This window comes from Stenella coeruleoalba (genome assembly GCF_951394435.1).
Source record: "Stenella coeruleoalba genome assembly, chromosome: 7".
Taxonomy (NCBI): domain Eukaryota; kingdom Metazoa; phylum Chordata; class Mammalia; order Artiodactyla; family Delphinidae; genus Stenella; species Stenella coeruleoalba.
This window is the reverse complement of record NC_137153.1, coordinates 41752468-41774089: the sequence shown is the minus strand read 5'-3', so window position 1 is coordinate 41774089 and position 21622 is coordinate 41752468. Positions and strand designations below refer to the sequence as shown.

General features: G+C 38.7%; 1 protein-coding gene and 1 long non-coding RNA gene across 4 annotated transcripts in view; one reads left to right on the top strand and one right to left on the bottom strand.

The window, feature by feature from the left end:
* Positions 1 to 2022: 2022 nt before the first annotated feature.
* LOC307189480 overlaps positions 2023 to 21622 on the top strand; it is a 29878-nt gene continuing 10278 nt past the window's right edge. Inside the window, exons 1-4 of one of the 2 annotated variants that reach the window (XR_013829195.1) lie at positions 2023 to 2204; positions 4764 to 4856; positions 10292 to 10334; positions 10661 to 10777. This is a non-coding gene — a long non-coding RNA (uncharacterized lncRNA). Of the gene's footprint in view, positions 2205 to 4763; positions 4857 to 10291; positions 10335 to 10660; positions 11054 to 21622 lie in introns of those variants that run through there. The other variant, XR_013829196.1, reaches the window with a different exon arrangement.
* FRMD3 (FERM domain containing 3) overlaps positions 5420 to 21622 on the bottom strand; it is a 313236-nt gene continuing 297033 nt past the window's right edge. For both annotated transcript variants that reach the window (XM_079927578.1, XM_079927579.1), the window contains one exon: positions 5420 to 9579. In XM_079927578.1, the coding sequence (XP_079783704.1) occupies positions 8981 to 9579 (599 nt within the window). In that variant the 3' untranslated portion in view covers positions 5420 to 8980. The remainder of the gene's footprint in view (positions 9580 to 21622) is intronic.

Below are 21622 nucleotides of genomic sequence, written 5' to 3'. Positions count from 1 at the left end.
TTTTCAAAATACAGGGGGAAAGTGCAGTTAAAGGTACAAAATATAAAGGTTTGTCTTTTGAAAATATTTTATTATAAAACATGAAAGAGTAATAGTGATAGATGAGTAATAACATTTATGTTACAGCAAGTAATGTCACAAATTGCAAAAAACAATAGTTTGGTGCCATGATTTTGTATAATACAATAAATAATGATACTCTATTATATCTATATATCAATATAGATATATCTTGATTGATCGTAACATAATTTTTTAGGTTTCACTTTTCTGCAAATTCATTTATTAGGCCATTAAAACTTCTTTTAGCAACTTCATTTTCAATTGGTATAATTGAAAGTAACATCAGTCACTCTAAACAAATAATTTTTGATAATTTTTAATTTTGAAAAGCATCTCTGTTGATGCAACTGTTATTGGTAATTTTAAGAGTATTTCATAGGCTGTAACATTAGAATAAAGTTATCAATTATTTTGAAATATAAATTCAAATATATCTTAGAACTGATGCTTCTTGTAGAAAATTTTTTCTAAAATGTTTTAACTCTTCTTACAAATCAGTTTTCTGTAATTCTGAATTTAGGTTTAAATGTTAATAAATATAATAGCATTTTACTGTTTCCTCTGACATTTCCTGTAACTTCTGGAGGTTGTACAAGAAGCTGAAAGTGGTTTCATGATTTGTATGGAATTTTAAATGCCTGTTGATTTCTAACACTGTATCTTCAATCACAAGGAAAAATAATGTTACAGTCATCTATTTGTTAATAATTGGTCCATGCAAGTTTTTATATTAAAATAGTGCCTTTTTCTGTGAAATGTGAGGATCTTTAAATTTAATTTCTATTTCCAAGCCTTTGGATATTTATTGTGCAGTGTTGCAGTGGTTTTCAAAACCAGAGATTCTAAATTCTGTGAAGAATCCTAATTATTGAAATATCCATGTGTCCACTTCATGTTGTAATTAGTTAATGACAAAGTGTACTGCCTAAGTGGTGGCAGATCTTGTCCCAGCGCTCAGACCACAGAGTTAATATCTGCACTGATGCAAGAAAAAAAATTATGTATGGTGACAGATGTTAACCAGAATTATTGTGGTGATCATTTTGCAGTATGTGCAAATATCAAATTATTATTTTGTACACCTGAAACAAACATAATGTTGTATGTCAATTATACCTCAGTTTAAAAAATTTAATTAAAAAAAGGAGATAATAATAATAGTTCCTGGGACTTCCCTGGTGGTCCAGTGGTTAAGACTTCGCCTTCCAATGCAGGGGGTGTGGGTTCGAGCCTTGGTCAGGGGCTAAGATCCCACATGCCCTGTGGCCAAAAAACCGAAACATAAAACAGAAGCAATATTGTAACAAATTCAACAGGACTTTAAAATTCTTTTTAAAAATCTTAAAAAAAAATAATAGTTCCTACCTCATAGGATTATTGTGAGGATTAAATAAGTAACTGTAAAGTTTTTAGAAAAAAAAATATCTGTGCAGATACTTCAGAGATGGGCTCCAGGGACTGACTGGCAAGCAGGCCCTCCACCACAGGTTACAGTGCTGTCCCTAGGGAACACCTCCTTTCTCCCAGGGCCCGCTTCCACTGGTGCGCAGAGTCCCCGCAGGGACCCCTGGGGTCTCAGACTGCCCAGTGTATGTGTGTGTGTGTATGCCTCGTGCTCAGACTAAACGCTCAGCATGCGTGGTGCCCATTGTTGCCTGCCTGATCTCCTGCACATTTTGTTGTCCCATTGGACTACAGTTACGTAACACAGGTTCCAAGATATTATTATTAAGAATTTCAAGATGTGAGAGCAGAGCACTAAACAAAACCTTTGAGAGCAGGGCCCTGTCCAAGTTCACAGGTCACACACGTGTCCATGAAACCATTCCTGAATCCAGTAGTTCTCAATCAGGGGTCATTTTGCCTATGAGGGTGGGCTACTTTGGGCTCTAATTACGTGAGATTCCAATTAAGCCCCTGAAAGCAAGAGTGACAAGATATATTAGCACCAAAAGTAGGCCCTAACCCTTCTTTTTGCACTCTCAAGCACAGGGATTGTCCAGTGGAACCTTCTGGGACACTCCAGTCCTGGGCAGTTCCTATAGCTGCTGTCAGCTGTACTTTCCTTCCTCAAGAGACCTGGACAACTTGAGTGATGGGAGACGGCGTGGTGACAACAACATGGACATGGAAATTGCCAGGTAAGACTTTGTTGCTCAAGTAAGAGTCTAAGGTGGGTCAGGTTTAGGGTGAGGTGTAGGGTGCTCTGCATCACAGTCACTGAAGGATCTAAGTTGCTGGCAGGTATCGACATCCAGTGGCACATAAAGGCTCACACATAGTCCAGGGCTTAGAAGTGCTACAGGTCACTTCCCATTCAAATTCCAATGGCCAGAATTCAGGAATACGACCATACCTACGTACATGAGGGCTGGGAAATGTAGTCTAATTCTGTGCACAGCATAAAGAAGAAATGGTTTTGGAGATCCCCTGCCAGCCTCTGCCACAAGAAATTTGCAACAATGGGAGATTTAGAGTGAAATGTATGTAATGCATCCCTAGCCCTTCTGAGACAGGCACGGTCCTTTGGGGCAGACTTCCCTGAGAGGCAGCTTTCTAGCTATGATTCCTTGGACTTGTTAATAGTGTGTGGTTCACGTTACAGCTTATGTTCTAGCAAGATCATGCATGGAGTATCCAGCATCAAGTAAGTGCAAAGCTGACTGACACTTCTCATTATAAATTAGCAAGTTGGTTTGGGCATAAATCAGTCTTGAGTGTACTTAGTGTGACCCTGTTGCTCATAGTTAAGCTGATCATCATCGCTGTGTATGTGCTGATCAGAAATGTCAAACTCATGACTATGGAGGTAAAAGCAACTGAGATTATTCTAACTCTCTACCTGCTTCACATTAAACAAGAAATTCAACATTACAAATGGTAAACAAATTGAGTGTGTAGCATTAAATATTCAATGCCAGAAGGCTCATTTAAAATAATTTGTGTAATTTATAGTCTCACACCAAAACCCATGATACAATTACTTTTGGTGCCTTTTAATCTGATTCTTTATGGCAAGTAGTAGATCTATGACTATAGGGCAGTAATCCTTCCCTATTTCACCTTGTCAATATTTTAGAGGAAACGAGCTGGAAGAATTGTTGAAAGAGGGCACCTAGCGGATGAGGCAAAGCCCTACAGATAGAGTGTCTAGAAAAGTCCTAGTTAACACCCATTGCTGTGACATAGTCACTAAAAACACCCCCTTTCACTCTCAAAAAGAGTCCCGGTTTGGACAATAAATTATACATAAACCCTTAGAACCAGGGAGTAGTACCTCTCTGTGGCCACCACTGTTCAGGGTCTGGTTTGCAGCTTTACAGAACCAGCACAAGGGTTATCAGGACACTGAGGCTGATTGAGCATGGGAGCGAGCCGATTCACATCGAGGAAATGACAGGAGACTGATCCCTAAACCAGAATGCTGTGTTTTTAACTTATTACGAAGAATATAACTGCCAGAGTGGAAACCAATGTTCGTTTGTCAGTACGTTCCCTCCCTTGAAGTGTATAGTCTCCTTGAAAAGCTCAGAACCCTTGGAATTATCAAAATCATAATTCTTGTGGATGAGGAGATCAAGGTGAGCCATGTTAGCTGGAGGAACTACAGTAATTGGCAAGACAGGTTTCAATACTTGGTATCTACACAAAGCATATCCTGTGTCCTACTAAGGGTTTTCCTTTGCAACCAGGAAAGCGGCTTGGGTTCTCTTTCCAAAGAGATATTTGGGGTCAGCATCAGCTACAGGTAAAGAAGGATGTGTGGTTCCAAGCAATCCTCTGTTCTTTTCTAATGTTATGTCCCAAGTTCCCTCACCCATCTACAAGGGCTGTCAGGGCCGATGTCAGTGGCAGACATCCTCTGATGCCTGAGGTTCAGCCGTGAGCAGCCTCCCCGACTCCTTCCTCGCTTGCAACACTGGAAGTGACAGATCTAAACAGTCCTGCGTGTACTTAGTGTGAATCCTGCACCACTCCCCATCTCACGCCCCACTTCCCCATAGACAACAGACACATGGCCAGAAGAGGATTAAAATCGGCTTTATTGATGAATTGAAGAGCACAGCTGGGATCTGAGGCCCAAGCGAGGCTTCTTTCATCCTCTCTGAAGTGGTGACAGCTGAGGGCAGTGGGTGGGGCTCACCAAACTTACCCACCCTGCCACAGACCGAGGCTGGAACGTGGAGAGCTGAGTCCTGGGTGGGCCCACCACGGGCAGGTCCTGCTGGGTCTGTTTACGGCATGGAGACTGGAAGCCCAAAAGCAGGTCCAAGAGAAAGAGAGAGAGAGAGAGAGAGAGAGAGAAGCAGGAGGACAAGTAAGCAGGGTCCTTTAGCACATTATCTCCACCCAGTAGAGAAAGGCGGCCCCAAGAGTCTCAAGTTCATCAACCACAACCATCCCGAGGTCACCCAGGTGGAAGCTTCTCCCCAGTCCTTTCCTTCCAAGCTGAAATGTAGTTAGGAGAGCTTTACCCTAATCGGCTGAGCAAGGAGTATATGAATAAGGAAAAGGGTTTCTCCCACGAGGTGAGGCTGGGTTAGGAGCCTGGGCTGCTCAGTGAACAAGTGGTCAAAGGCCATTTTGTGTGAGCCTCCCAGTGTGCAGCCACTAACACAGGTGCTGGCTCGGGACTGACTCCTGATACCTCACACCTGAACACTGACCACTGAATTCCTTTTCTTTCCTGTGCTCTGGAGCTCAGACCCCTGAGGACTGCTGAGGAAGAACTTGACAGACTTCGCCCACCCGCCAACCCCCGGATGGGTGAAATGGATGAAGGCGATCAAAAGGTACAAATTCCTAATTTTAAGATGCATAAGTCCTGGGGATGTAATACACAGCTTGGTGACTCTGTTAACGATTCTGTATCGTATGTCTGCAAGTTACTAAGAGTCAGCAATCTTAAAAGTTCTCATCACAAGAAAAAAAAAATTTAACTACGTGAGGTGATGGACATTGACTAAACTTATTATGGTAATCATTTTGCAATATATACGTATATCAAATCATTATGTTGTATATCTAAAAATAATATACTGGTATATGTCAATTATATCTCGATAAAACTGAAAAGAAAAAAAAAAACTTGACTAGGCCACCACAGCTAGGGTACAATTCAGCTGGACACCTATGGTGTTCCTGTAGTAAAGAAAGTCCCTTTTATTCCATTCAGAGTAACTAACACCTTCTGATTTAACTGTTAGGTGTGGAGTTGTTAGCTATGGGCCAAAGCAAAGTGGAGGTCCTTTTAGGCCATGCATGGAGGGGATGACAGGAGTAGAATAGCAAGATTCTTCCAGGGCCCGTGAACAGATAGAAGTTGAATGGCAAAGTTGCAGAGCTGAGTCTGAGGTAGCTCTCTTTGGCACAGGAAGTGAGAACATACTAACTGCTGCACTCTGAAATCCTTCCTCCTGCCTGCCATACAGAACACCCCTTTTCTGGTTTTTTTTTCTGTGCTTTTCTATTTCTTTCTATCTTGATGCCCCTAATTAAACTACAGCTGTCTTTTATATTTGGGTGCATTTCTAGTGCACTCAATAGTTTTCCTTTGAGCCTGGGTGACTTCTGCAAAGGAAGGGTTAATCGCATCCATTACCTGTGATTTTTTTTTTTTTCCCATACTATCACCATTCAAGGGTGACCTCATTTCATGGTAGCAGATGGCACCTTTCTGTAGTTTCCAATGGACTATTTATACAACTTCACTTTGAATAAAACTAAATGATTGCAGAAACATTTTTCCCCAGAGTATTTTTTATTAGGGATTCCTGCCACCATATTAACATATAAAACAATCTGGATGTTGACACAGAAATGCAAATTTCACTATACAAAGGCTCCAATCACAGGTAACATGGCCCCCAACTCTCTAGTATTTCAATGAAATCAATTCATTTTGACTTCTTCCCAGAGTTGTCTTTATAAATAGTAGACAAACCACAAAATATATTCCAGATACATAACATTTTACAATATGTTCCAAGCACGGACAGAAATACACGATACTTCACCTACGTTTTTTTCATGATCCAACTTGCATTAGCACTAAAGACAAGATTGTGTGTGTATATGTATTTGCCATATGTGTGTGTGTATAAAACCACAAATGTACACAAATGGTAGTTTTCATGGAAAACTGAAACCTTTGAGACTGTGGCTTTTATCCACTATGATGTCTGAGAGGGAAAAGGAATAACATGTCACAAATTCCTCAACTGGAGAAAAACAACTATGTATGAAGGGCATATCAGTTGTGTGTATACAAATACACACATATATACAGATTCATATATAAACACATATACCAATAATATGGAATATACATATACTCACACACTTGCTTTGAGTTCTGTATCTTACTGTATTATATATTCTCCATCTTTGGAAGCAGTCTTTTCCTCATTTGATTCAGGCAACTGGTGACTGTCTTCTAAGAAAACTTAAGCAGATATTTCAAAAGACTCTGATTCTATCCCTACAAAATGGCATTTCGGGATCCAAGTTTTACTTTTGGTAGCTATTGTTTAAATTCTGCAGACCCTATCCTCTCAACTCTTTCACTTAAAAACATTTCTATTCAATACTGAAGTTTTTGCCTAAAAGAAAGAGATGTTAGCTAGAAACGTTAGAATTATATATTTAATATTCCTTACTATAAATCTGCTTGGCTGGACTATGTGTGATACTTAGTGTGTCAGTATTTTTCAGTGTTTTATGATGGCTAATATATTAATTCCCTAGTTTAAAAAATATTATTTAATATTAGTGTAAAATGGCAAGGGCTAGATGATTTGTTATGGTTAGAACTTCAAAGAAAATGATTTGAAGCATGATTAGAAGAGGGAACTAATTTTGTGCAGACTACACTGGAGTACCCTTATGTAAGAAAGTATGACTTTAAGTCATAAACAAGGGGGGAAAATCTTCAGCTTCAAAGGAGGCCATTTGCAAACTTTCCAAATAACCTATAGAAAATATACTTCTACCTTGGTGTCAAATTTCAGGTATCAAATATTCTTTATTAAAAAGCAAAATCAATCACTCAATGCACGAGAAAGAACATGCTATAAACTTAATAGCAAATTATACTATAGTTTGCTCAACTGAAGGCTTCATGAGCTGACTTTTAAAACTTATTTACAAAATTAAATGTCTAATAAAGCACTTAGATCTCCATGAATGAGTAGTACTGGAATGGCCAATTTGGAGATTATGTTAATGATAGACTTGGAGTTAGGGAGAGATTATAGGCAGCCCAATCCCTTTGAAAATATTCCATGCCTTCAATTACAATCTATGGAGAAATCCCTATGCTCTATGCCCTAAGCTCCATACTCTTTTCTTTCACAGTATTGGTAAGTACTGTGCATGGAAAGCCTCAGAACCTTTCTGTCATGGATTTAATGGTATGAAGGAAGGTACTAGAGCATTTGTCCCACCTACTGTCTAGTTAGGGAGTCATTTCACTACTTCACCCAAGCTGAAATGGTATATTATCTAATGAGTTGAGTCCCTTCCACTTTCTTAATGAGAGCCCCAATTATGAATGAGTTAAAATCTTAAGGAAACCAGGAAAGGAAAAGAGTATAATGACCGCCACAAAGAAAGATCATAGGCATTTATCAAAAAGCCAAAATCCATTCTCTTCACACTCTTTCTCACTCTTTTTCTCTCTCTTTCTCACACACACACACACACACACACACACACACCTTTTAAAGTTTCTTCCACAGAATCTCAATGAATGGCATGAGGGACCAAAAAACGTGCCTTCAAGTTTCTCCACTTTTATTTAGATCCACTTAAACATATTCATGTCAACTTGGACAGTGAGTATACTGTTCTTTACATCATCCAATACCTTGCATCACCATCACTTTCATGAAATAGATCATTTGTCTACCATCACTTGCCTACCAGCCTCACCAGAACTCTTGTTTTGCAACTTACCAGTTGTCCAATTCCCATCTGCTTCCACTCTTGGGTTAATGTACAATAATATGCAGTTAACTAGCATCTCCTTTAAACTTTTTTCCTTTAAAGTTTCACTTTATTTTAAAAACCTTCTATTTCCAGAGCCAAAATATATGGACAGGATGCAAATGAAAGTAACAAATCATCTTGTCCAAATACTTTGAAAAATGGACCCTGTGTCCACTTGACGCTCTCAATTTCTACTTCCTCCAGTTCCATCATCCGTTTCAGAAGCTTACTTTCTACAGTGTTTTTCTACCTATTTTCTATCTCATATGCAGGTAACAACAAATTATGTTCAGCCAAAAATAGTTTAAAAAACAAACCAGTGCCAAAACATTAAAAAATTCCTGACATACCCTTTGTGCATTAGTCTTACAATCTGTACACTTAAATAACTCCAGGAGGCTTCTTTTTTTTTTTTGCTAAAAATTTACCAAAATATTTTGAACACATAAAAATATTTTTAAAAAAACAAAAACAAAAGCCCAGCATAAATTTAGTTGTATAGGCATTGGTTAGAGAACATTGTTTTCACTAAGGATTATATTCAAAAAAGGTTCTCTTGGGTTTTTACTAAAACTCTGATTCTGAACCTTATAGCTTATAATGGTGTTAACTATTAAAAAAGGAGGAAATCTAATTCAGCTCAATTTATTATAATAGATAAAGAGTATGTCTGTACTATAATAAAAAATAAACATATTTTTGGTTATTTAGAGGCCGTCTTCCTGACCTGTAACTAAAATAACTGTATTTGATTTAAACTTATTTACTTGCAGTGAATTATGGAAAGCTAATTTAAAGGTCTGAATAATCAGTTATGAGTAAAGAACACCTGTTGATGGTCCTGTGACCATTCAGAACAAGGCCTTTGCTGAAAAAAAAAGAAATCACTAGTATTGAATATAGCCCTTAGTCATATGAGATATGAGCTTTATGAGCAACCCAGCATGTAAAGAACGAGGTTGACTTTGCCAGCCACCCACTCCTTGAGAGGACAGTAGTATTCATAGTGAAACTGCTCAAACTCGGGCGTCTGGCGGATTTCACATAAGAAGGAGAGATCAATACCTGACTCCAAAAGGAGGAGGAGCAGGGGGAATACAAAGAGCAGCAGGCCCAGGCCCACCACAAGGAGCCGGGAAAAACTCTTGACCAGTGGGTTCACCCGAATATGGCCACTCAGAATGTCATAGCTCCATGACAAAGCTTGGTGAGCCTCCTTCAGCTCTTCTTCTTCGGCCATTAAAAAGGCATTTTCATCTGCTTCTAGTTCCTCAAACGAATCTGTGTCTTCTTTTTCCAACTCCAGCCTAGATGGACAGTCAAAGAGCATGTCAATCTCATCATCATCAATGGGGGTAGGGAGCAGGCTGGCACTTGGGTTGTATGCCAGTTCAGAGATGGTCAAGGGCTCTTCTTTTATTTTATCTTCCTCTTCACTTGAGGGCTCTTCATACTCATGGGATTCCTTTACTGGTGAGCTGGAGGTCAAGGGGGCAGAAATGTCATCTTCTTTGGGCAATGGAACACCTGTAAAGAGACATATTTTTCTTAATTTTAAATTTCAAGTTTTCTTCTTCCACAAAAATCTGTAAATGGAAACAAACCAAAACTAACTAATGAATGGAAATTAGGGAATCCATGAAATTGTTCTGTGGAATCCTGACTTTTAACAAAGTCATTTTTAGTATAGATCCTATACCATAAGTTCTAAGGTCAACATGTTAAACCCAAGATAACCAAAATAGCTCAAATGGTTGGCAGTATTTACAATATTTACATGTGCAATTATGGTCTGAAAACCCCCAACTTTGGTCATGTTTACAAGAACAAAATGACAAGAAATCACTATTATAATTTTGAGTAGTGTCTTTTGGAAGTCAACACTGTCATCCAACAAAGTATTGTAGTAAAATTAGTCTACTATCTAATGGGATATTTTATCATGTTATGTATTTTTTCTAGTCTTCATTCTAGGCACAATTTTGTGGTTTCTCGTTTCATATAACTGCAGTCATATCTGTATGAACAAATTTACATCTTGTTCCTTTAACATTTTAACGTAGACATTTTCTCTGTTGACATAAATTCCCACTGGCATTTATAATGGTTGCCAAATTTTCTACTTAGTTAATACAATAATAGTTGCCTATTGGCAAACATTTAGATTGCTTTACAGTTGTGAAAAAAGAATGCTGTGAGACATCTTTACATATACAGCCTTTATCACCTCTTGTTTCAGCTCATTGGACAGATGTCTGAAAGAAAAATTGCTTGGTCAAAAGGTATGGACATTATTTCTTAACCTTTATTGGGGAAGAGGTATTTCTCAACCCTTCATTTTATAGATGGGAAACCCTTCAAATATCAGGCCTAAGGCCAGTTCTCCTAATTTTGAGCCTTGGGTTCTTAGTGGGAAAGGTAGAATCAAAGAAATTTTCCCCAGGAGGGATGTACAGTATAATACCAAATTGGTAGCCAAGTACATCAGGTAACTGTAAGCCTGCTTTTAATGAATGCATTTCAGTATTTTCCTCTCTTCAAGATGTACAGGAAGTGATGTCACCAAGATGCCAACATCGGTTGTCCCTGACTTCTCTTCCCCTCACAGGAAGAACAACTAACAACCATTCACGGACAAGACACCACTGAGAAAATCCTAAAACATGGAAGTGAGGCTGAAGTACCCTCTTGTACCACAGAGACCAAGACAGACTGCATTGGGAGGGTAAGAGGAATGGCTATGCTGATCACACTGCTTCTCCCCTAGGCTGGCACAACATCACACTGAGAGATCTCCTCAGAGACTCCAGTTCCTTCAGTGGGAAAAGAGAGCCAGGGGTGACATCCAGCTCCCCTCCTAGCATTGTGGGTCACTTCATGGGAGCCCTTACTCTGTATTTCACCCCCCAGTATCACAGGGGAATCTGTGGGGCTCAACCACTGGGAATTCATGATGGAGAAGGTGGGGGGGGGGGGCTTCCAACAGTCAGCACTCAGATCTTGGCAGACTGAGTTCCTACCTGCAGAGCCAAGTACTAGTCCCAACCAGTGGCTGTGCTCATATGCAGAATCTAGTTGGTGGTGCATCTAACCAGGGAAAGGACTGCCAGATTCAGATCCTCAGAGGAGGAGTTTTGACAGCCCTGGAGCCTGGTCTACTCACACCCAGGCAGAAGAACTGAGTCATAACCCCACCCACTGTGGATCCTAGATCCCTGTCCCTTCCAACCGGGAAAGCCTGTTTGGGAAAATTTGGGAGTTACCTGAAGTGGGCTCTCTCAGTCCTACAAAGGCAGGAGGGCTGAGTCATAGCTCCATCTGACAGGAAGGGCTGGTAAGAACACCTGGAAGCTGCATTATCCAGCCACACTGGAGCTGAGAGGTGGGCAGGCAGAGCTGATTGCTTTTAGAGCAAAGCAAGTGGTCCAGTTTGGCCATGAAACTTGGGGCCTGGATCAGATTGATTGAAGACCACAAACAGAGTGGCCTAGGAGCTGCTTCTCCCCCTGTGCCTAAATTAGCTTACGTAGGGAAACTAAGTCATAGCCCGACTCCTTGCTGAATACAGCCTTCAGCTTATCTGACCAGGGAACCTTACCAGAGCACACAGAAAGCTGTGTAGCCCATCCAACAGGCCCGCCTAACAGTGGCATTTGAACCAAAAGTATAGCCCATGGCTTCCCCTGTCTGCAGAGCAAAACTGGTAGTCTCACCTGACCAGGATATCCAGTAAACACTCTTGCCTGACTTGGGTCCCCAAACAAACAATGAGCCATGCAGGCCCTGGGTCCCATCCTGTTGCCCTACCAGGGTAGGGAAGTTAATTCATAGCCCCATTTACTGCTGAGTATAGTTCCTAGTCCTGACCATCTAGTAAGCCTGACCAGAAAATCCAGACAAAAGAGCCTAAACTATAGCCTCAGTTGGGCAAGGAATGAAGCCCTCAGTCCTATCCAGCTGTTCTCAGCCAGTGGCACACACCCCCATCCACAATCTCAGAGCTTAAACAGTTGCCTTGCCCCAAAATAGACTCTCATAGCAGGTCTCACCTGCCCAAGGATGCTAATAGCAGACACCAGAAACCCAAACTGAGCTGGCTGATGAATCCAAAGCAAATCTGCAAAATCTGGAAGAGGAGACCATTTACTCAAATGCACAAATACCAGCATAAGGAATCAAGGACCATGAAAAATCAGGTAAATATGACAACACTAAAGGAAACTAAAAAAGCACTAATAACCCTAAAGAAATGGAGATCTATGAACTGTCAAAGAATTCAGAAAAATCCTCTTAAAGAAGTTTAGTGAACTACAAGAACACATGACAACTAAACAAAATTAGGAAAGCAATGAATGAGCAAAATGAGAAGTTCAACAAAGAAACAGAAACCATTTTTAAAAACCAAACAGAAATCCTAGAGCTGAAAAATATAATAACTGAAATGAAGAAATCAATAGAGATCTTCAAAAGAAGACTCAACCAGGAAGAAGAAAGAAAGAATCAGTGACCTGGAAGATAGGATATTTGAAATTATCCAGTCAGAGAAGCAAAAAGAAAAAAGAATGAAAAAAAGTGAAGCCAGCCTCAGCCCATAGGACTTAACAGGACACAATGAAAAGAAACAATATTAGCATTAAAGGAATTCCAAAAAGAGAAGAGAAAAAGGACAGAAAATATATTAAAGAAAGACAGTAATGGCTGAAAACTTCCCAAACCTGGGAAGAGAAATAAATAGACATCAAGAGGCCCAAAGGATCCCAAATAGGTTGAACTCAAAAAGGGCTCTACTGAGACATAAATATAAATTATCAAGAGTCAAAGACAAAAGAATTTTAAAACCAGCAAGAGAAAAGAGATAAGTTAATGTAAGGGTGCACCCATAAGACTACTGGCAGATTTCTCAACAGAAACTTTTCAGGCCAGAAGCTAATGGCATGACATATTCAAAATTTTGAAAGAAAGAAACTGTCAACCAAGGATGCTATACCTGGCGAAGCTGTCCTTCAGACACGGAGGGATAAAGACTTTCGCAAACAAAAACTGAAGGAATTCATCACCATTAGACCTACCTTACAAGAAATGCTAAAGGGAGTCTGTTAAGTGGAAAGGACACTAATTAACATCATAAAAAGTAAGAAGGCAGTGTAAAACTCACTGGTAACATAGTCAAGGTTAGATTCTGTACAGTAATGCTGGTGCTCAGTTCACTTACAAATCTAGTTTACAAGTTAAAAAACAAATGTAAAAATAACCATACCTACAATAATCTGTTATTAGTTATACAATAACAAAAGCAAATTGTAATATCAATAACCTAAAATGTGAGGGGGAGGAGAAGTAAAAGTGTAAGCTCAGGGATTGCATTGAAGTTAAGTTGTTATTAGCTTAAACTGGAGTGTTACAATTTTAAGATATTTTTATGTAAGCTTCACGGTAACCACAAGGGAAAAACCTGTAGTAATTACAAAAGGAACATGATAAAGAAGTCAAAGCATACTGATACCACAAAACATCAAAATAAGAAACAGCACGGTAAGAAACAAGGAACAATGGATCTACAAAACAGCCAGACAGTAAGTAAAAAAATGGCAATCGTAAGCCCTTTTTTTTAAATTAATAATTTAAACATAAATGGATTACATTTTCCAATCAAAAGACATAGAATGGCTGAATAAATTAAAAAACAACATCCAATGATATGCTGCCTACAAGAAACTCACTTTAGACATAAAGACACACATAGACTGAGAGTGAAGGGATGGAAAACTATATTTCAAGCAAATGGCAAAAAAAAAGCAGAGGTAGCAATACTTACATCAGACAAAATAGAGAATGGACATCAGACAAAATAGAGAATGGACTTGAGGATACGGGGAGGGGGAAGGGTAAGCTGGGACAAAGAGATAGTGGCATGGACATATATACACTACCAAACGTAAAATAGATAGCTAGTGGGAAGCAGCCACATAGCACAGGGAGATCAGCTCAGTGCTTTGTGACTGCCTAGAGGGGTGGGATAGGGAGGGTGGGAGGGAGGGAGATGAAAGAGGGAAGAGATATGGGGCCATATGTATATGTATAACTGATTGACTTTGTTATAAAGCAGAAACTAACACACGCCACTGTAAAGCAACTATACTCCACTAAAGATGTTAAAAAAAAAAAGACTAAACTAAAAATGGTAAAACTATACAAAGAAGGTAATGATAAAGGAGTCACTACATCAAAAAGATACAATTGTAAATATTTATGTGCCCAACATTGGTGCACCCAAATACATAAATCAAAATCTAACCCAGCTAAAAGGACACATAAATAGCAATACAATAACAGTGGGGACTTTAATACTCCACTCACAACAATGAACAGATCATCCAGACAGAGAATCAATAAGGAAACAGCAGATTTGAGCAACACTGTGATCAAATGGACCTAACAGACATATAGAGAACATTCTGACAACAGCAAAATACACATTCTTCTCAAGTGCACATGGAACATTTTCTAGGAAAGACCATATGTTAGGCCATAAAATAAATCTTAGCAAATTTAAGAAGATTGAAATCATACTGAGTACGTTCTCTGACCACAATGGTGTGAAACTAGAAATCAATAAGAGAAAAACTGGAAAGTTCATGCATAATGGAAATTAAACAATCTCCTGAAACAATGGATTAAAGAAGAAATTAACAAGGAAATAAAGTATCTTGAGAAACAAAAATGGAGATACAACATACCAAAACTTACGGGATGCAGCAAAAGCAGTTCTAAGAGGGAACTTCATAGCAATAAATGCCTACATTAAGAAGCAAGAAAGATTAAAAAAACCCTAACTCTATGCCTTAAGGAACTAGAAAATGGTGGTCAAACTGAGCCCAAAGTTAGCAGAAGAAAGGAAAAACTAAAGATTAGAGCAGAAATAAAATAGAGAACAGGAAAATAGGAAAGATTAACCAAACTAAGAGTTGGTTCTTTGAAAAGATAAACAGAATTGACAAAATTTTAGCTAGACTAACCAAGGAAAAAAGAGAGGACCCAAATTAACAAAATTGTAAATGAAAAAGGAAACATTACAGCTGATACCACAGAAATACAAAGGATCATGAAAGGCTACTATGAACCAATATACACCAACAAACTGGACAACCTAGAGAAAATGGAAAAATTCTCAGAAACATACAAACTACCTAGACTGAAACAAGAAGAAATAGAAAGTCTGAATCAACTAATTACTAGTAAGGAGATTGAATTGGTAATCAAAAATCTCCCAGTGAAGAAAAGCCAAGGACCAGATGGCTTCACTGGTGAATTTTAAAGAATTAATACCAATCCTTCTCAACTCTTCCAAAAATATGAAAATGCAGGGAACACTCCCAGTCTTATTTTGTGAGGCCAGCATTACCCTGATACCAAAGCCAGAAAGGACTCTATTAGAAAACTACAGACCAACATGCCTGATGAAAATAGATGCAGAAATTCTTAATACTAGAAAACTAAATCCAGCAGCACATTAAAAGAATCATTTACTAGACTTCCGGGAAGATGGCGGAAGAGTAAGATGCAGAGATCACCTTCCTCCCCATGGATACACCAGAAATACATCTACACGTGGAACAACTCCTACAGAACACCTACTGAACGCTGGCAGAAGACCTCAGACCTCCCAAAAGCTGTGTGGATGAAAGGCTCTTGGTGCTGCAGCCAGGAGTCAGTGCTGTGCCTCTGAGGTGGGAGAGCCAACTTCAGGACACTGGTCTACAAGAGACCTCCCAGCTCCACATAATATCAAATGGCAAAAATCTCCCAGAGATCTCCATCTCAACACCAGTACCCAGCTTCACTCAATGACCAGCAAGCTACAGTGCTGGACATCCTATGCCAAACAACTAGCAAGACAGGAACACAACACCACCCATTAGCAGAGAGGCGGCCCAAAATCATAATAAGTCCACAGACACCCCAAAACACACACCAGACGTGGACCTGCCCACCAGAAACACAAGATCCAGCCTCATCTACCAGAACACAGGCACTAGTCCCCTCCACCAGGAAGCCTACACAACCCACTGAACCAACCTTAGCCACTGGGGACAGACACTAAAAACAACAGGAACTATGAACCTGCAGCCTGCAAAAAGAAGACCCCAAACACAGGAAAGATAAGCAAAATGAGAAGACAGAAAAACACACAGCAGATGAAGGAGCAAGATAAAAACCCAGCAGACCTAACAAATGAAGAGGAAATAGGCAGTGTACCTGAAAAAGAATTCAGAATAATGATAGTAAAGATGATTCAAAATCTTGGAAATAGAACAGACAAAATGCAAGAAACATTTAACAAGGACCTAGAAGAACAAAAGATGAAACAAATGATGAACAACACAATAAATGAAATGAAAAATACTCTAGATGGGATCAATAGCAGAATAACTGAGGCAGAAGAACAGATAAGTGACCTGGAAGATAAATTGTGGAAATAACTACTGCAGAGCAGAATAAAGAAAAAAGAATGAAAAGAAGTGAGGACAGTCTCAGAGACCTCTGGGACAACATTAAACGCACCAACATTCGAATTATAGGGGTTCCAGAAGAAGAAGAGAAAATGAAAGGGACTGAGAAAATATTTGAAGAGATTATAGTTGAAAACTTCCCTAATATGGGAAAGGAAATAGTTAATCAAGTCCAGGAAGCACAGAGAGTCCCATACAGGATAAATCCAAGGAGAAATACTCCAAGACACATATTAATCAAACTGTCAAAAATTAAATACAAAGAAAACATATTAAAAGCAGCAAAGGAAAACAACAAATAACACACAAGGGAATCCCCATAAGGGTAACAGCTGATATTTAGGCAGAAACTCTGCAAGCCAGAAGGGACTGACAGGACATATTTAAAGTGATGAAGGAGAAAAACCTGCAACCACCGTTACTCTACCCAGCAAGGATCTCATTCAGAATTGATGGAGAAATTAAAACCTTTACAGACAAGCAAAAGCTGAGAGTTCAGCCCCACAAAACCATCTCTACAACAACTGCTAAAGGAACTTCTCTAGGCCAGAAACACAAGAGAAGGAAAAGAACTACAATAATGAACCCAAAACAATTAAGCAAATGGGAATGGGAACATACATATCAATAATTACCTTAAATGTAAATGGACTAAATGCTCCCACCAAAAGACACAGATTGGCTGATTGGATACAAAAACAAGACCCATATATTTGCTGTCTACAAGAGATCCACTTCAGACCTAGAGACACATACAGACTGAAAGTAAGGGGATGGAAAAACATATTTCATGCAAATGGAAACCAAAAGAAAGCTGGAGTAGCAATTCTCATATCAGACAAAATAGACTTTAAAATAAAGATTATTAGAACAGACAAAGAAGGACACTACATAATGATCAAGGGATTGATCCAAGAAGAAGATATAACAATTGTAAATATTTATGCACCCAACCTAGGAGCACCAAATACATAAGGCAAATACTAACAGCCATAAAAGGGGAAATCGACAGTAACACATTCATAGTAGGGAACTTTAACACCCCACTTTCACCAATGGACAGATCATCCAAAATGAAAATAAATAAGGAAACACAAGCTTTAAAAGAGACCTTAAACAAGATGGACTTAATTGATATTTATAAGACATTCCATCCAAAAAAAACAATACACATTTTTCTCAAGTGCTCATGGAACATTCTCCAGGATACATCATATCTTGGGTCACAAATCAAGCCTTGGTAAATTTAAGAAAATTGAAATTGTATCAAGTATCTTTTCTGACCACAACGCTAGGAGACTAGATATCAATTACAGGAAAAGATCTGTAAAAAATACAAACACATGGAGGCTAAACAATACACTACTTAATAACGAAGTGATCACTGAAGAAATCAAAGAGGAAATCAAAAAATACCTAGAAACAAATGACAATGGAAAAACGACGACCCAAAATCTAAGGCATGCAGCAAAAGCAGTTCTAAGAGGGAAGTTTATAGCAATACAGTCCTACCTTAAGAAACAGGAAACATCTCGAATAAACAACCTAGCCTTGCACCTAAGGCAATTAGAGAAAGAAGAACAAAAAACCGCAAAGTTAGCAGAAGGAAAGAAATCATAAACATTAGATCAGAATTAAATGAAAAAGAAAGGAAGGAAATGATAGCAAAGATCAATAAAACTAAAAGCTGGTTCTTTGAGAAGATAGACAAAATTGATAAACCATTAGCCAGACTCATCAAGAAAAAAAGGGAGAAGACTCAAATCAATAGAATTAGAAATGAAAAAGAAGTAACAACTGACACCTCAGAAATACAAAACATCATGAGAGATTACTACAAGCAACTCTATGCCAATAAAATGGATAACCTGGAAGAAATGGACAAATTCTTAGAAAGGCACAACCTGCCAAGACTGAATCAGGAAGAAATAGAAAATATGAACAGACCAATCACAAGCACTGAAATTGAAACTGTGATTAAAAATCTTCCAACAAACAAAAGCCCAGGACCAGATGGCTTCACAGGCGAATTCGATCAAACATGTAGAGTAGAGCTAACACCTATCCTTCTCAAACTCTTCCAAAATAGAGCAGAGGGAGGAACACTCCCAAACTCATTCTACGAGGCCACCATCACCCTGATACCAAAACCAGACAAGGATGTCACAAAGAAAGAAAACTACAGACCAATATCACTGATGAACACAGATGCAAAAATTCTCAACACAATACTAGCAAAGAGAATCCAACAGCACATTAAACGGATCATACACCATGATCAAGTGGGGTTTATTCCAGGAATTCAAGGATTCTTCAATATATGCAAATCAATCAACGTGATACACCATATTAACAAACTGAAGGAGGAAAACCATATGATCATCTCAATGGATGCAGAGAAAGCTTTTGACAAAATTCAACACCCATTTATGATAAAAACCCTGCACAAAGTAGGCATAGAGGGAACTTTCCTCAACATAATAAATGCCATATATGACAAACCCACAGCCAACATCGTCCTCAATGGTGAAAATCTGAAAGCATTTCCACTAAGATCAGGAACAAGACAAGGTTGCCCACTCTCACCACTCTTATTCAACATACTTTTGCAAGTTTTAGCCACAGCAATCAGAGAAGAAAAGGAAATAAAAGGAATCCAAATCGGAAAAGAAGAAGTAAAGCTGTCACGGTTTGCAGATGACATGATACTATCCATAGAGAATCCTAAAGATGCTACCAGAAAACTACTAGAGCTAATCAATGAATTTGGTAAAGTAGCAGGATACAAAATTAATGCACAGAAATCTCTTGCATTCCTATACGCTAAGGATGAAAAATCTGAAAGTGAGATCAAGAAAACACTCCCATTTACCACTGCAACAAAAAGAATAAAATATCTAGGAATAAGCCTACCTAGGAGACAAAAGACCTGTATGCAGAAAATTATAAGACACTGATGAAAGAAATTAAAGATGATACAGATAGATGGAGAGATATACCATGTTCTTGGATTGGAAGAATCAACTTTGTGAAAATGACTCTACTACCCAAATAATCTACAGATTCAATGCAATCCCTATCAAACTACCACTGGCGTTTTTCACAGAACAAGAACAAAAAATTTCACAATTTGTATGGAAACACAAAAGACCCCGAATAGCCAAAGCAATCTTGAGAACGAAAAACGGAGCTGGGAATCAGGCTCCCTGACTTCAGACTATACTACAAAGCTACAGTAATCCAGACAGTATGGTACTGGCACAGAAACAGAAAGATAGATCAATGGAACAGGATAGAAAGCCCAGAGATTAACCCACGCACATATGGCCACCTTTTCTTTGATAAAGGTGGCAGGAATGTACAGTGCAGAAAGGACAGCCTCTTCAATAAGTGGTGCTGGGAAAACTGGACAGGTACATGTAAAAGTATGAGATTAGATCACTTCCTAACACCATACACAAAAATAAGCTCAAACTGGATTAAAGACCTAAATGTAAGGCCAGAAACTATCAAACTCTTAGAGGAAAACATAGGCAGAATACTCTATGACATAAATCACAGCAAGATCCTTCTTGACCCACCTTGTAGAGAAATGGAAATAAAAATAAACAAATGGGACCTAATGAAACTTCAAAACTTTTGCACAGCAAAGGAAACCATAAACAAGACAAAAAGACAAACCTCAGAATGGGAGAAAATATTTGCAAATGAAGCAACTGACAAATGATTAATCTCCAAAATTTACAAGCAGCTCATGCAGCTCAATAACAAAAAAACAAACAACCCAATCCACAAATGGGCAGAAGACCTAAATAGACATTTCTCCAGAGAAGATATACAGACAGCCAACAAACACATGAAAGAATGCTCAACATCATTAATCATTAGAGAAATGCAAATCAAAAGTACAATGAGATATCATCTCACACCAGTCAGAATGGCCATCATCAAAAAATCTATAAATAATAAATGCTGGAGAGGGTGTGAAGAAAAGGGAGCCCTCTTGCACTGTTGGTGGGAATGTAAATTGATGCAGCCACTGTGGAGAACAGTATGGAAGTTCCTTAAAGAACTACAAATAGAACTACCATATGACCCAGCAATCCCACTACTGGACATATACCCTGAGAAAATCATAATTCAAAAAGAGTCATGTACGAAAATGTTCATCGCAGCTCTATTTACAATAGCCCGGAGATGGAAACAACCTAAGTGTCCATCATCGGATGAATGGATAAAGAAGATGTGGCACATATATACAATGGAATATTACTCTGCCATAAAAAGAAACGAAATTGAGTTATTTGTAGTGAGGTGGATAGACCTAGAGTCTGTCATACAGAGTGAAGTAAGTCAGAAAGAGAGAGACAAATACCATATGCTAACACATATATATGGAATTTAGGAAAAAATGTCATGAAGAACCTAGGGGTAAAACAGCAATAAAGACACAGACCTACTAGAGAATGGAGTAGAGGATATGGGGAGGGGGAAGGGTAAGTTGTGAGAAAGCGAGAGAGAGGCATGGACATATATACACTACCAAACGTACTGTAGATAGCTAGTGGGAAGAAGCCGCATAGCACAGGGAGATCAGCTCGGTGCTTTGTGACCGCCTGGAGGGGTGGGATAGGGAATGTGGGAGGGAGGGAGATGCAAGAGGGAAGAGATATGGGAACATATGTATATATACAGCTGATTCATTTTGTTGTAAAGCAGAAACTAACACACCATTGTAAAGCAATTATACTCCAATAAAGATGTTAAAAAAAAAAGAATCATTTACTGTGATCAAGTGGGATTTAGAGCTGGCGTGCAAGGATGGTTCAACATACAAAAATTAATGTGATATATGAAATTAACAGAATGAAAGAAAAAAATCATATGATCATCTTAATAGATGCAGAAAAAGCTTTTGACAAAATTCTACATCCATTTGATAAAAACTCAACACGTTAGCTATAGAAGGAATGTATCTCAACACAATAAAGGCCATATACGGTAAGCCCATGGCTCACATCATACTCAATGGTGAAAGACTGAAAGCTTTTCCTCTAAGA